Source organism: Erpetoichthys calabaricus, chromosome 11 (assembly GCF_900747795.2).
Source record: "Erpetoichthys calabaricus chromosome 11, fErpCal1.3, whole genome shotgun sequence".
Lineage (NCBI taxonomy): Eukaryota > Metazoa > Chordata > Cladistia > Polypteriformes > Polypteridae > Erpetoichthys > Erpetoichthys calabaricus.
In genome coordinates this window covers 166,213,147-166,231,230 of record NC_041404.2, presented here as the reverse complement: position 1 = coordinate 166,231,230, position 18,084 = coordinate 166,213,147, and the positions used below count along the sequence as shown (strand labels likewise).

General features: G+C 37.3%; 1 protein-coding gene across 1 annotated transcript in view; it reads right to left on the bottom strand.

Moving 5' to 3' along the window:
• gna12a (guanine nucleotide binding protein (G protein) alpha 12a) overlaps positions 1-17,706 on the bottom strand; it is a 178,340-nt gene extending 160,634 nt beyond the window's left edge. The window contains exon 1 of the mRNA XM_051933782.1: positions 16,708-17,706. Coding sequence (XP_051789742.1) covers positions 16,708-17,028 — 321 coding nt within the window. The 5' untranslated portion in view covers positions 17,029-17,706. The remainder of the gene's footprint in view (positions 1-16,707) is intronic.
• Positions 17,707-18,084: the final 378 nt, after the last annotated feature.

The following is an 18,084-nucleotide window of genomic DNA, read 5'->3' as shown; positions in this document are numbered from 1 at the left end:
AGCAGGAACCATTTCCGAGTGGGATGTCAATTCAGGATATGTTCCATACTCACTAAAACTGTGTACCGTTTTAAATGAAAATTTAAAAACCTGAAAAAAACAAGGAGAAATAAAAATAGCATGCCAAATCCAGACACTGAGCCAAGAACTAAACACAAGTCTCAAGTTTGGGCAGTCAACCATGTTAACTGCTCCAACACTATCTCCTACATTTATTAAGACTGTATTTGATACCAGTGGTTTGAAACAGCCACTTTAAATTAGCACTAGGGAAAATGTTAAGTTGTCAAGGTCTAATGTACAAAATCATGGAGGTGCAATAACCCCGGTTAACTGCCTGGAACAAAACCTCTCTTACCACTTCACAAAGCCAGAGCTCAAACAGTCTTTAAATAGTGTTACAGGGCCTGTCTCCAAAGTTCTGACCTCCCCATGACCCTTGACACACACAGTCTTTAAAGCCAAAGAGAATGAGCATGGGGTAGGCTGGGGTGGGGTCATGCCAGTCAGCTCCCACAGAGACATGGAAGAAGGGACGATGGCATTTCAAAGACCACTCTTTAACCCTATACCAATTTCTTTTTCATTTGCTGGGCTTTAGAGGACAAAGAAATAACTACAAAGTGAACAAAAGCCCAGTGCCGACATTAGCAAAGTGTTCTGAGAAACCAAATGGTCAACACAGGAGCTGGAAACCTAAACAGTTCAAACAAACTCAGAAATCAGGGGGAGCCCACAAGTCACCCACTTGTCCACAAATACAAATGTGACCTGTAGCACATTATCGTGACATTCATTATTCAGATATGCAAAGCAAATGGAAAATTCCTATCTTCTATCTCAGCACCATCCCACAAACAAACAGGAAAAGTTACTGACACTCTTGCTGACATTTAAATGTGGACAGACCTTCTAAATAACACGGTTGGCAACATTAATTATTAAATGGGGGACAGAGTTCCACAGTCACTTACAATGTCATTAGACAGAAGACGCGTTTCTAGCAATGCTTGAGACGACTACAGTAATCAGTGCATCTCTGAATATTTACTGCTAGAGTAATCAGACATTCAAGGATGAAAAGATTTCTATAGCTCTCGTGACATTCACAGGTTTTTTATAGCTGCTCTCTTCAAGTATTCAAGGCACAGTAGTCAGTCAGTCAGTCCACAAGTGAACGGCACTGACAGTCAGAGTAATCAGTCCAACTGTTACCATTATAAAAATAAACCTAAAACATTCACAGCTAAATTTCTAGGGCTGTTTCTTTAAACAGTAAAGACAGCTAGAGTAATAAATCCTTCTATCTATGAACATTTAATTAGTCTTGTTATCTCTGCCATACGTCAATACATTTTCAGAGCTGTCTAAAATATAAGGAAATGAACAAGCAATTATGAGTAATGAGACAATAAGAGCAAAACTTAAGGGGGAAAAAATCTGTCCTGCTCAGTCTTAAGTTTTGATTCTTAAAGGAATGTTGAACCCAAAAATTATATTTTTTACATATTACTAACCACATGCCTCAGGAAAATGTTTACTCTCATGTTATGATGGAGAATGGCAATTAACTTTCTGAAAGAATTGGTGCTGTCAATCACATGTATTTAGGGGATATCTTCAAGACTGTCGCTAGCACAGTATCCTTTTTCATTCACAGTTCAGAGCGATGCTAGCCAGATGAAGACTAACTTCACTTCCTCTCCGATCCACAAAGCCCCCACCCTCACCTGGGGAACCAGTACTTAAACCGATCATCCACCAAAAGTGGACCCGCATTTGAAGAGGAGAGAGATACTCTCAGAAGTGACTGATTTTGTGAATGACTTAAGCCATCCTTGTGCACACTTGTGTGAGGTTTATTTTGATTTCCATCTTTTTCCTGAGTATTAAATAAGGTTGCCCCCCTGTAAGTCTGGGACCCCATATCTATGGGCTGACTATCTAGTTTGTTTCCACAACATCTATGGAAACCAATATTGGACCAAAGCAAGCCATCTGTGGGGAAAAAAAAAAAAAAATATATATATATATATCACGTTACTCGTTTTGCATAAACAACACATCGAGTAATCCAGTTCAATGGTCACAATGGGTAAAATCCACGGATTATTGAACTGGATGACTTGACGTGGGGATTATGAAGCACAAGTAACATGACATTTTTTCACAGATGTTTTTATATTGTTCGTTATGGTCCAGCATCAGTCTTCACAGACACCTGGGGGGTATTTTCAGTACGTCGCTTAAATCATCCGAGATCAGATGGCTCATCTTGGATGAGTTAATGCCAGTGAAACTCATCTGGGATAAGTCGGTTTTTTCAAACGCAGCCATGTAGTAGAGTAGTTTAGCTGGGTCTAATCATCCGAGATGAATGCACACGCCCGTGCTGATTGAAAAGTCCATATATATTGAGTCTAGAAAACATGATCAGCAAGTCTTTGATAGGCTGTAACAAAATGATGAAAGAACGGGCGCATTTTTTTTTTCACACAAGCGGAGCAAGATCTTTTATTCGAAGGACATGAAGAAAATTCAAGATTTAATATGCACAAGGGGTAACAATGCAAAAGCAGCTCAAACTAGAAAAGACGGCTGGCAAAAAGTGGCCGACAAATTAAACGCTAAGTAGTGTGCATTGCACTTACTGAATGCAGCATTTCATTTCCTATGCATCAGATTAATTATCTATACTAATAAAAGGCAAAGCCCTCACTGACTGACTCATCACTAATTCTCCAACTTCCCGTGTAGGTGGAAGGCTGAAATTTGGCAGGCTCATTCCTTACAGCTTACTTACAAAAGTTAGGCAGGTTTCATTTCGAAATTCAAAGCGTAACGGTCATAACTGGAACCTCTTTTTTGTCCATATACCGTAATGGAGGCGGCGGAGTCGCATATCGCGTCATCGCGCCTCCTACGTAATCACGTGAACTGAAAACAAGGAAGAGCCCCAAAGAGCGCTGAAGAAAACATTCTCCGTCAACCCCCCACACTCCCCCCCACCCTTCCGCACATCACGGCATTTTCATTAATGAAGTGACGTAATACTCCAGCTCCACCTTCTTCACAAGTTCATTCACCAAATTATTTGTCAATTATATTTAACAGTAAGAATTTACAGCACGACTCAAACGCGGGAACGAAGGTAAATGACGTTAATTGTTGAGTGTCTTTTAATACTGTGTAAGCATACATATTAACACATGTGCAATTAAACGTGTGCATTTACAGGGTGATTTCTCAGGCTTAAAAGCTCGCCTTTTATTAAAAAGATAAAAGCAAACTGTTTTCATTCTGAAGGGCACAAACCACGTTGGATTTCAGCCGTTAAACGCGCAAAAATGTCGGTACACCAGATAAATAAGCGCAACATATTATCAGTTGTATTGTATGCTTACAATACATATAGAAATGTGTTAATCGTTAACTAATAGTATGGGATGGTGTTTTTCGACGAAGCTACAGATGCCGATGGAGACCAGAACTGCTTTGGAAAAATATGAACACCTTGGGGCCGATCTGGAAGAAGGTAGTGCAGCGTTTTGATTTAAACAATTCCATGTCTTGGTGGGTTTGCATAGCTTATTGTCAATATCTTTACACCTGTTTTTAAGACTTATTGACTGAAACGGGCTTTCACGAAAAAAGTTAGGGCTTTGCTACAGGATACACCCTCCACAAGTTAAGGAAGTAAAAATAAAGGTATATATTTCTGTTTTATTTAAACCTTTTAAGTTTGTATACATAGCCACATTTGACTGTTTTAGGTTTTTTTTTTCCTTTCTTCAGTAATATTTAATCTCCTTAAAGAAAAACAACATATGCATTTTACTTTTTTTGTATCTCTTTAGTAATATTTTAGTGTAAAAGGATAACCAGTATTTAAACCTTTTATGTTACTTTATAAAGTTATTTTACACAATGTTGAAAAATTAATAAGAAAGCTACATATTTTGGCAGCTGCTGCTTTAATTTTCAATGAAATGAAAAAAGCTCTCCAAGAGAAAACGTCAATGAAGAAGAAACAGTTTGCACTATCTAAAAAGGAGAAACCCTCATTTATAAAGGTTTGCTGCAGATGACTTAACTGAAAATAAATCAATAGTTCCTATGTGTATAATACATATTTATCTATTTGACTTATGCCTTTATTCCAGCAACTTGCGACATCTGAGGTACAATTTGTTACATTACTTTGGTTTTTTGCAGCACAGGCAGGTGAAGTGACTTCCTCAGGGTCACACAGTGGTGTCAGTACCAGGATTTGAACTGACAAGCTCCGGGTTTGCTGAAATATTACTGAAGAAAGAAAAAAAAACGAAAATGGGCAAATGGGGCTATGCATACAAATGTCCATCCATCCATTATCCAACCCGCTATATCCTAAATACAGGAGCCAATCCCTGCCAACACAGGGCACAAGGCAGGAAACAAACCCCGGGCAAGGTGCCAGCCCACCGCAGGGCGCACACACCCACATACCAGGGACAATTTAGAATCGCCAATGCACCTAACCTGCATGTCCTTGGACTGTGGGAGGAAACCGGAGTACCCGGAGGAAACCCAGACAGACACGGGGAGAACATTCAAACTCCACACAGGGAAGTGAACCCGGGTCTCCTAACTGGCACCTTTCACTGCGCCACCATGCCGCCAGCATACAAACTTAAAAGGTTTAAATAAAACAGAAATATATACCTTATATTTTTACTTCCTTAACTTGTGGAGGGTGTATCCTGTAGCAAAGCCCTAACTTTTTTCATGAAAGCCCCTTTCAGTCAATAAGCCTTAAAAACAGGTGTAAAGCTAAACTTGCAGCACCACTATTCAATTACACTTGCCTAACGCCTCTCCTAAGGGGACATACTGTGGGATCTGGCCATCAGTCAAAGCACCAATCACAGGCCTGATTAGAAAGCGGGAAGCTGTGATTTGTCGTCTCCCTCCCATGTAACAATCACAGCCCGTGTTACAACGCACTATGTATGTATATGTATATATGTATATGTGTGTGTGTATGTATTTGTGTATATGTATGTGTATATATATGTTGATATGTGTGTATGTGTGTGTATATATGTGGATGTGTATATGTATATATATATGTATATATATGTGTATATGTATATATGTTTACATAACCTCTTTAACACACTACTTCTCCGCTGCGAAGCGCGGGTATTTTGCTAGTCTATACTAATAAAAGGCAAAGCCCTCACTGACTCACTGACTGACTGACTCATCACTAATTCTCCAACTTCCCGTGTAGGTGGAAGGCTGAAATTTGGCAGGCTCATTCCTTACAGCTTACTTACAAAAGTTAGGCAGGTTTCATTTTGAAATTCAAAGCGTAACGGTCATAACTGGAACCTCTTTTTTGTCCATATACTGTAATGGACTGCAGCTCACTGGCCGTGGGAGGCGGAGTTGCGTATCGCGTCATCACGCCTCCCACGTAATCACGTGAACTGACTGTGGATGCAGTACGTACAAAACAAGGAAGAGCCCCAAAGAGCGCTGAAGAAAACATTCATTACACAATTAAGAAGGCAGCGAAACAATAAGAAGCGAAGCACGGTGTAAACCGTAAGTTTAATTTAATTTTATAGAAACGCTCCCGCTGTCGTTTGCAATACCATATTCGCGAGATACAAGTTTAATGAAAAGACACAAGGTATAAACGAGACTTTGGATGACTTTGTAACGGAGTTAAAATTACTGTAGCGAGAAACTTTTAAGTGCCGGGTCTTAGCTAACATTAAATAAAGCCGTGGACATCGCAACATCATACAAGAGAGTGGCTCACGTGAACATATGAAGCGACTGACGCATACAGACATATTCATGAGTGCAGGTACTTAAGAAACAAAGCACCGTGTAAACCTAAAGTTTAAATTAAGTTCATAGACCTACAAAAGGTTGCCATTGATTTGAGACAAGATTGCTTTTCTTCTGTACAACTATATGTTGCATTCTCAACAGTAAGCTTGCACGGCTTGGTCATATTACAACCGGAGTGCTGAACTGACAACGTGGTATACAAAGAGAACTATAACAATCGTAATAAATGAACAAAAAAACAGCGGAGAACCTGTGGATTAAATAAAAAGGCTGCTTCCTTGGCGAAGCAAGGAAAAAGGAAGACCTTATATGGCGTTCGTTTATTAAACAGCGGAAAAGCTGCTTCACAAAAAAACAACAGAGCGCCTTATATGAGCAGGCAGTCAGCTAAAGAAGTGAATCAATAAATAACTATAATCGTAATAAACGAACAAAAAGGAAATGGGTACCTGAACAGAAAAGTGAGTCTCAAATAGCTACACAATAACTATAACAATCGTAATAAAATAATAATTAAAACATACAGAACCGCTAAGCAAGGAGAAAGGACGGCCTTATATGGCGTTCGTTTATAAAACAGCAGACAGGCTGTGTAAAGGCAGCTTCACAAAAAAACAGATCCTTAACAAATTGTTATTGGTATATTTTCCCTGAATTTAAAAAGGTTTTCTTTTCTTCTTAATAAAAATTTAAAATCAGTACTTCGCCACTGCGAATCGCAGGGATTTGGCTATATATATATATATATATATATATATATATATATATATATATATATATATATATATATATATATATGTGAATGTATGTATGTATGTATGTATATATGTGAATGTATGTATGTATATATGTATGTCTATATATCTATACATATTAATAAAAGGCAAAGCCCTCACTAACTGACTGACTGACTGATCACTAATTCTCGAACTTCCCGTGTAGGTGGAAGGCTGAAATTTGGCAGGCTCATTCCTTACAGCTTACTTACAAAAGTTAGGCAGGTTTCATTTCGAAATTCTACGCGAAATGGTCATAACTGGAACATGGATTTGACCGACTGACACATACAGACATATTCATGAGTGCAGGTACTTCGGAAAGAAAGCACCGTGTAAACCTAAAGTTTAAATTAAGTTCATAGACCTACAAAAGGTTGCCATTCATTTGAGGCAAGATTGCTTTTCTTCTGTACAACTATACGTTGCATTCTCAAGAGTGTGCTTGCACGGCTTCGGATATAGATATATATATATATATGTATGTATGTCTATATATAAATATTTAAGCTTATAAGTACTGCCTTACTTCTCTTTAAGAATGGAAGATGTAATGATACTTGATTTAAACGATTCCATGTCTTCCTGGGTTTGCTTAGCATATTGTCAATATCTTTACACGTTTTTTTAAGACTTATTGACTGAAACGGGCTTTCACGAAAAAAGTTAGGGCTTTGCTACAGGATACACCCTCCACAAGTTAAGCAAGTAAAAATAAAATATATATTTCTGTTTTATTTAAACCTTTTAAGTTCGTATGCATAGCCCCATTTGGCTGTTTAATTTTTTTTTCTTTCTTCAGTAATATTTAATCTCCTTAAAGAAAAAGAACATATCCATTTTACTTTTTTTGTATCTCTTTAGTAATATTTTAGTGTAAAAGGATAACCAGTATTTAAACCTTTTATGTTACTTTATACATTTATTTTACACAATGTTGAAAAATTAATAAGAAAGCTACATATTTTGGCAGCTGCTGCTTTCATTTTCAATGAAATGAAAAAAGCTCTCCAAGAGAAAACGTCAATGAAGAAGAAACAGTTTGCACTATCTAAAAATGAGAAACCCTCATTTATAAAAGTTTGCTACAGATGACTTAACTGAAAATAAATGAATAGTTCCTATGTGTATAATACATATTTATCTATTTTACTTATGCCTTTATTCCAGCAACTTACAACATCTGAGGTACAATTTGTTACATTACTTTTGTTTTTTGCAGCACAGGCAGGTGAAGTGACTTCCTCAGGGTCACACAGTGGTGTCAGTACCAGGATTTAAACTGACAAGCTCCGGGTTTACTGAAATATTACTGAAGAAAGAAAAAAAACGAAAACAGACAAATAGGGCTATGCATACAGATGTCCATCCATCCATTATCCAACCCGCTATATCCTAAATACAGGAGCCAATAAGTAGATATGTATATATATACAGTATATATATACAGTATATATATATATATATATATATATATATATATATATATATATATATATATATATGTGTGAATGTATGTATGTATATATGTATGTCTATATTTGTATATGTATATATATATGTAGATATGTAAATTTGTATATGTATATATATATATGTATATGTGGATGTGTATATGTATATATACGTATGTATATGTAGATATATGTATATATGTTTATGTATATATATATATAGTTACATAACCTCTTTAACACACTACTTCTCCGCTGCGAAGCGCGGGTATTTTGCTATATGTAGATATCTGTATATGTAGATATGTATATATATGTATATGTATTTATATATGTTTACATAACCTCTTTAACACACTACTTCTCCGCTGCGAAGCGCGGGTATTTTGCTATATATATATATATATGTGACAGCAACACTCATAACAATGACAACACAATTATATATATATATATATATATATATATATCTAGACATAGATAGATTGACACATATATATATATATATATGTATATATATATATATATATATGTATATATATATATATATATATATATATATATATATATATATATATATATATATATATATACATACATATGTGTATATATATATATATATATATATACATACATATGTGTATATATATATATATATATATATGTGTCAATCTATCTATGTCTAGATATATATATATATATATATATATATATATATATATATATATATATATATATATATATATATATATATATATATATATATTATATATATATATATTTATATGAATGGAAGAGAAGGTCTGTGATACGGTTTGCATATTTGCAGTTGGAGATCCACAAAGGGAGAAAAAACGAATCACGTATCATAAAATAGTTTTATTCCTGAGCTTTCAACCCCTGTCAGGGGTCTTCATCAGAGGATAATGCTTAGACTTACAAGAATCAAAGGCAATCTATAGCAACACATTCAGTGGATACGCTATGTAGACGACACATTCGTCATATTAAGAAAGAACCAGCGGAATGAATTCTTCAATCATATTAACACAATATTCCCTGCAATCCAGTTCACAATGGAAAAAGAAAATAATCGACACATCAATTTCCTGGACATTTACATCAAAAGAAATAGTGACGCCACCCTGACCACAAGTGTTTACCGCAAACAATGCCATGCAGACAAGATTCTACACTTCGCCAGCAATCACCCGGTATCTCATAAACAGAGCTGCGTGAAAACCCTATTTAAACGCGTCCACACGCATTGTAATACCAAGGAAACAAAAATTAATGAGACGCGCTATCTGTTTCAACTTTTCACCTCGAACGGATACTCAAAATCATTCATTAATCGGAGTCTACACAGCAGGCGCCAAAGGAATCGGCATACAAGCGACGTAAATCAGAACCCCCACCCCACCTGGCATTCACTCCTGTACCACCATAATGTGTCAGAAGGCACGGCACGCACCCTGACCAAGTGGGGCATCAAAATAGCACATAAACCCACCAACAATCTGCGCATGGTCCTGTTTAATGCTAAAAACAAGAAATCGACAGCCGAAACACGAAACGCAGTTTATAGTATTCCATGCAATTCTTGCTCAGCTGTATACATAGGACAAACGTCAAAAAAAATCTCAACACGTGTACAGGAACATCGCAACGCCGTCAGAAGAAAGGACGCACTCTCTTTGATATATGCACATACTAAATCGACAGGACACACATTCAACTGGGACAACGTGAAAGTAAAATTTAAGGCCAGTACAAAAAGCGCCAGAGAGTTGGCCGAGTCTTGGCTATCAGATGAAAATGCCATCAACAGACACTTGGACATAAACCCAGCATATGCCAACTTAAGAAGGACATATGCACTTTAATTTAATGATACACCCCCCCCCCCTTTGATCATACTGACTTAGCCACCTCCACCCACCCCCCACTGAATGTGTTGCTATATATTGCCTTTGATTCTTGTAAGTCTAAGCATTATCCTCTGATGAAGACCCCTGACAGGGGTTGAAAGCTCAGGAATAAAACTATTTTATGATACGTGATTCGTTTTTTCTCCCTTTGTGGATCTCCAACTGCAAATATTATATATATATATATATATATATATATATATATATATATATATATATATACACATATGTATATATATATCTAGATGTGTATATGTGTAGATATGTAAATATTTATATATATATATATATATATATATATATATGTGTGTCTGTGTGTGTATATATATATATATATATATATATATATATATATATATATATGTGTGTGTGTGTGTGTGTGTGTGTGTGTATGTATATGTGTGTGTTTATGTATGTGTGTATATATATATATATATATATATATATATATATATATATATATATAATATATATATATGTTGATATGTGTATATATATATATATATATATATATATATATATTATATATTTGGATGTGTATATGTATATATATATATATATGTAGATATGTGTATATGTAGATATGTATATATATGTATATGTATATATATGTTTATGTGTGTGTGTGTATATTATATATATATATATATTATATATATAAAAAAGACAGCAACACTCATAACAATGACAACACAATTACATTGACAATCATGTTACGTTATTTTTAAAATGTTTCCTTTTTTTTCATAACTTCTTCAACACACTACTTCTCCGCTGCGAAGCGCGGGTATTTTGCTAGTTATTTAATATGTCATAATTCCAGATCAAACATGAGCACAAGGAGAACATGGGAACAGATTAAAGTGAAGTACAATAATATACTTCAAACTGGTAAATATTGGTATATAACTATTTAAAGAACTGTTGACATAAAGAATCATATATAATATAAAAAACATTAAGTCTAAAGCTAATAAGAAGGCAGACAAGCAAAAAACAGGTGGAGGTCCACGCGGTTCAGACCTAACCCCTGCAGAAGAGTTGGCTCTCCAGCAAAATGCCCATCACCCTGTTTCTGAAGGCATTCCAGGGGGAAGCTCCTCCTCAGAACCAGTGGCAGGATGCAGTGGTCACTTCATTTCAGGTAAAGGATGGTCACTGAATATATTTGTCATCGATGTGTGCCATAGGTATGTTCCATATAGCCCTCTTTTTTGTTGGGTCAGTTGCAGGGAATGTCATATCCCTAGAACCTGTGTCTGACCAACAAGATATTGACAAAGGTCAAATATTTGATGAAGATTTGGGATCTACAAACCCATATTGAAACATACCAGATTGTGGCCAAAAAGACTCCTAAAGTTACACTGCAGAAGTCGAAACACCAGAGCAAACACACACTTTAAAAGAAACAAAGCAGACCCCAAAATGATCAGAGTGAAAATGACTGCTGCAAAGTGCTAAGCCCACTATTTTTTTTTTGTTCTTTACTTCGCCTTATACAATTTCTTGTATTAGAAATTTGTTAGTCTTCACATACCCCTTGGGGTCAGAGCGCAGGGTCTGCCATTGTACAGCGCCCCTGGAGCAATTACAGGTTAAGTGTCTTGCTCAAAGGCCCAGCAGAGTAGGATCTCTTTTGGCAGTGATGGGAATTCAAACTGGCAATCTTCTGAATACCAGCACTTATACACCACTATGTATTAAAAACAAATCAAATTTGACAAATTAGAGGAGACCATTCAGTCCAATAGACTTGTCTGGTCACAAAATACTAGGAAATCCATTCCCGGACATTTTTCATTCCCGGGAATGAAACTGCTGTAATTCCCGGGAAAACGGGACCGGCCAAGCTCGCATATATAGCGTGTAAAAGTGTAAAAATTGATCAAGAAATAACAGAGTTATAGCTGAAAATAATTAAGGTGGTGCCATCGCTGTAGCTTGCACTTCATCAGACAACAGCTTTGAACAGCAACTTGAAATTGCAATGTGTCAGTCTGTTGTATCCGCATTATCTGTGCCAAGAAACTTGCCATCACAGAATGATGACAAGAAACTGGATGCATCAGTAAAAGCCGAAATGGCAGTGTTTCAGAGCAACGGTTGTTTAAAACAAGTGTATCAGTATCTGATGACTGTGCCGCCTACTTCAGTGGAGGTAGAGCGTGCTTTCTCAGCGGCTGGCGTACTAGTCTGCACGAAGGTGCGCTCTCGCCTGGACGACCGCACGCTGGACACGTTGTGCTTTCTACACTCTTATTACCGCAACTAAAGATACAGTACATGTACTTATATGACAGCATGAACTGCTTGTAGATAAGGTTAGTCTTTTATTTGTGTCAACATATTGCAGTAGTTTTATTAAAAATAAGTGTCGGTCATTCTAAAACCGTTCACATGTGAGATGCCCGTGCACGGTGTCATCCCCAGGAACCCGGGAATGACATGTGGGATTCCTGAATTCCCGGGCATGGATAAACCCATCCGGGAATGGATTCCCTAGACAATACCTAGGCAGTCCTAGATATCGCATCCAGATATTTCTTAAAGGTTGTCAAGGTTTCTGTTTCATCTACATGACTTGGGAGTTTGTTACACATTCCCAATACCACTCCTAATTAGATAAGCAGATTTGTATATTCTATTAAACAAAATGGAGTTATGTATTTTCAAACATTCTTGTTCATCACGGTGCCGGAGAGCAATGATATCTTGCATGCTTGTCAGACATGCATGTAAAAAATTAGACCTCCACCTCGTGGACGTAAGGATTTAAAATTCGAGCCAAGGTATTGCATAATAAACTCTCAAATGGGGGACGGTCTACAAAATAACATTTACCACAACCAAAAAATGCCTAAAACATGCAGTAATACAGAAAGAACAGATGCTACTGCGAATGCCTTTTCTGAGCTTTTTTTTTTTTTTTTTAATGTGGTCACTTTAATATGTTCAATTTAATCACAGCTATAAAGACCTGGGTACAGAATTCACTGAGTGTATTTACATGCACTTTAATAACTTTACTAACTTTAGATTATTCACAGAAACATGATTTCTAAAATGCCATGTATATCCTTACTATGTTTAAAGAAACCAGGTTAACACAAGTACATTTCTCCAGAAGTAACCCAGTTATTTGACCATGTAAACCCATTACTGGGTTACAGTTAGAATTTTGTTGTCTGCACTTGTCTGTTGTACTCATCTGCTTAACTTTGCAAACACTTTCAGCAACCACAGGTTGCAGTGTCCACAATATAAACTTCCTAAGGCAAATGCTTGGGTGATCACATTATTCCTTCTCCTGGTTGAAATAATATGTCTCAATATTTTAGAAAAAGATAAATTTATGCTGATGAGCTGAATGTACAGTGCTAAGGTCAACACCACAATCTCAGGAGCAGTTAGGTAACGTGGCAAAAGTTACGTATGTTACCTAGTTAGATTACTTTTTAAAGTAACGAGTAACATAATGTAATACTTATTTTAATTAAGTAAAAATACCAACATTATTATCCCAGCAGCACTGGGTGTAACACAAAGACCAAACGTATTGATATGTCGACACTTTGCAAAGCTCAATTGCACAGCCAAGCAGAAAAGTGTGCAGCATGCAATCCAGTAAGAGAAACCTACTAATAAAAAGTGTCAGTTTAGTTTTCATAAAGCTATTTGCTATAGACATGCTGATATTGTGTGACTGGGAGACTTGGCAGCCAGTGTTTGTACCGGGACATCAGTCGAGGATGCAAAATGGGTAAAAGTTATTGCCTAAAGAAGGGGCCTGAGTTGCCTCGAAAGCTTGCATATTGTAATCTTTTTAGTTAGCCAATAAAAGGTGTCATTTTGCTTGGCTTTTCTCTACTTTCAGAGCACATGAAAGACTAAACTTATCTATAAAACACAAGAAAATTAGCACAGGCATCATACTTGTTTTTGGATTCATGGCTATCGATGATGACGGTTAACTTTTTTTTTGTGCGTTTTAGTGACTTCACAGTGTTTTGGCAAAGGAGAACTCCAGAAGAATACTTGCAACTGTAACGGAGGTTTTTAAGAAACCAGGTTTCTGCTTTAACAGGATTACTCAACTTATTCCGATTTTGTACGTGTATCCTCCCAACACCTCCCCTTGCTGTCTTGTCTTTCCCCCACAACCATATCCTGGGCCAGAACGAGTGAGCATGCTATGCCTTGTTCAACTCTGGTTCCCGTTTTGGGCCTGACCCTGCCAGGCTAGCTTGTTCTTGATGCTCCATGACCAAGATAGGCAGTGTGGTGTTGTGGTTAAGATTTTGGACTTCAAACCCTGAGGGTGGTGGGTTCAAATCCTGCTGCTGACAATGTGTGACTATGAGCAAGTCACTTCACCAGTGCTCCAATTAGAAAAACAAAACAAATATAACTATTTGTATTTCAAATGTTGTAATTTGTCTTGGATAAATATGTCAGAGGTAGTAAATAATAATAATAATGACCAATGAAAAGTGGAGATAATATGCACTCAAGATTTATGTACCACAAATCTTCATGCCAACCAAATCCTTAGCCAAGGATAATTTCTGCTATCAACCAAACTCCACAATATTGAAAGCACAAGCTACAGTATATATTTTTTAGCTTTCTTCACAATCTCACTAAAGCAGTTAAATCTTTACCAACTAATCCCTACTATTCTCTGCGGTTCTTTTTCTGGTTTTTCTGTAGTGATTTGCGCCACCACCATCTGATCAAGGCACCATGCAGTCCCTACACTGATGGACTGAAGGCAGCACCCGCGATGTCCACATAATCATCATTATCATCAAATCCTTTCACATGAATGCTGAAAACCAATTTAGATCATTTATGCAGGAATGCACAGTGGGGGCTGGGGGGGTCTCTTGACCTTGGAACCCCTGCAGATTTTTTTTCTCCTCTTTGTTACTTAATATTGCTTAATCTTATTGTTGTTTCATATAAACTTTTCTTTCTTCCTCTTGTAAAGCACTTTGAGCTACACCATTTGTATGAAAATGTGCTATATAAATGCTGTTTACCTTCAAACTGTATATTTCTTTATATGTTATCTGAATTAAATAATTGCACTTGGTCATTACGTTGTGATAGAGGAAAGTGGATATTATTAATAATATTCATTCAGCAGAAGACTTTACCCAAGGCAACTTGCATCACAAATACTTAAATATATTTGACAACAGAAGCACAGGCAGGTTAAGAGACTTGGAGTGGGTAACAGAATGAAAAGTGGACTTCAAAGGAATACCGTACGTTATCTTTTTTATGTAACTTACTCAATGTAGTTTGCAGGGATTTATTTTAGTTCATGTTTTCATGCAGAATGAAAGAAAAACATTAATGATATAACAGAAACCAAGGGTGACCAATGCTGTATAATAGCAAATGAGATTAAAAATATTCATGGAAAAAAGAAAAACAAATTCTCCAGTTACTCACATGTCCACATCTGCGTGATCCATGTATATCCTCAAAATGTGGGCATATTCTGCTTTTACTAACAGTTACTTTTATAAAGAGCAGCACACCACCTAAAACAGGAAATTGTGTTCCCATAATACTGTGCTTTTAAATACGAAGGCAGGTCTCTTGACCAGTGCATGAGGGGGAGAAGTGGGCCTAATTCAATTTTGATGTACTCTGAATGAAAGAATACTGCATTTTATGATGGTGCCCAGGTTACTAAATTTATCTTAAAGATTCAAAGCCCAGGGTTTGTTCTTTTGGCCCAGTTGCAGTCTTTGTAATAAGAATATGTGTGGTCCCCCAGTGCTGGCTTTGGCAACTACTAAGAAGGATGTTTACTCAATTGCAGGTATTGTGAATAGAGTATGAGTGGCCCATAGAAGACTGTGGCCAAGTCCATGACAGGTTTCTGATGCTGCCAAATTAGTGTCTATAGAAAATGTTGTTAAAGAAAAAAAACAATGGATAAGAGGTTTAACAAAGAAGAGACCATACACTTCATTAGACTGGTTTGGATGAGTGGAAGTGAAATCTGAAATAAACATCTTATATAAGAATTCAAAAGGTAAGCATATGTGGTGTAACAACATTCACAGAGATTTTTTTTTAACTGATTGGTACAACAATGTTATGTTGCAAAAATGGTTATTTATTAAATCACACAGATGAAGGAACTTTCTTGGTTAAAATCGAGTAAAATTTAAAATGAAAAAAAGACCTTATCGAAATTTAGATTAAGCAACAGAAACAATTGTGGGCAAGCTGAAGAATCCACTTCTCTAAAATGAATTTTTCATGAAAGGAGCTATATAATGTGTTTAACAAACCGAATCAGTACAGTTCAGAAGGAAAATTGCCATGTACAAGACCAGCACTCAAGAAGTAGTACATACCAGAGTCGGAAAAGGATTAAGAACATTGAACATCTGAGAATAAATAAAATAAAAAATAATACTAAAGGGAGTACTGGCGACTCTTTTAAAGTACAGAAACTGACAAACACGAAGACTCCTCCAAACGGTGATCCGTTTGACATACGAAAAAGCATCTTAGTAACAACTTGTCTGCAACACAATCCTCCTATCCGCAAGGCACTATATAAAGAGCCTTGTAATTAGCACAACTCCAGTCGCAATATTAAGCACATAACGTACAGATTTCTGGCAACCTTTTAATGTTCAAGAGAAATAAAAAAAATATGTTTGTTACCTTGATGATATTCTCAAAAATGGTATCTCTAAACTCCAGCAACGCTTTCTGGTTGAATTCCTTGCCATGGATAATCCTCATTTGTTTCAGAAAAGTCGACTTGCCGCTCTCGCCCGCTCCCAAAAGGAGGATGCGCACCAGGCGGCGAATGGACCTGCGCTCCTGGGAAAGGCGAGAGTCGATCTCCCGGCTGCGGCGCCTTGCGTCCCTCTCCTGCTGGTGCGCGTCCCGGTCCCGGCTGCGTTCCTTGCTGTCGCTTCTCTCGCGAGTCGCCTCCGCCGGCAGCAGGCACCGGCTCAGGGTGCGTACCACACCGGACATGGGAACCCAAATGGAAAGCTTTTCACTCGCTCACTGGTGTTTTCGCATGAGGCGACAAAACAATGAAAACGGTGAGAAGCCACTGAACAGAAGTATCACAAGCTCTCATGTAGGTAAGGAAAACCGAAAAATAACCGCTAAGAAGAAGCTCCGCAAGCGACACTTCAAGAGGCGCGTTTAGCGCACGGTCAGCGAATCTGGCGCATCTAAGAAAACGGAGCAAGAAGAGGGAGGCGAGGAGAAAGAAGAAAGGTCTTCGATAACTCTTGCCTTGGATATCCAACGAAGTAAGGTCGACAAACAGTGTCGGGTTCTTTTCTAAACTTCGACTGGAGATAATATCTGTAGTAAATGAAAAAGGTATAATCCAAATTATAACAAAGAAACTTTCGAGCGCTCGGACACAAACTGAAGACAGTCAAAGCAGAGACACACTTTCGTGCCAAGTCTCTAAAATACTCGATCGAATTTAGAGGGAAAAGTTCAGTAAGATCTTCTGCAGCGTATCCGCCTATTGTGTTCAATTCCTTTTCGTTTGTCTTATGCGTGCTATTCCCAGAACTGCAGCCAGTTCAGTACCCCGACTCGCTCTCTGGAGCGTCTGGGAAGCGCCAGTAGGGGGGAAGCAACTCGACGACAAGAAGGTGTGGCTTCAAGAAATGAAAGCAAAGTGACATGTCGGTCCTCGCCCATACGCGACTCTAGCCGGCTCTTAGCCTTTTCAATGTTAACTGGACAAAATAAATTTTTTCTTGATGGAAACATCCAGTCAGCATTCGTTTCTAAAAGTGGGTGATATTAGCTAAAACTAGTTATAAAATCCCCGAAGTTTCAGAGAGTATTTTGCGATGAATTTTACCCCACTTGACCAAAGTTTGTGATAGTTGAACGGATAAACGAAGACGTACAAACGCAGTTAGGGCGGCGATATGCAAATAAGGGGGTAGGGTTTTTTATGTGGGCGATGTTATGCAAATAACAGCGTTTTTGTTTTTTTTTGTGCGAACCGGAAACACCTTATACGTATATACACATAAATTACGTCATCGTCTCGCG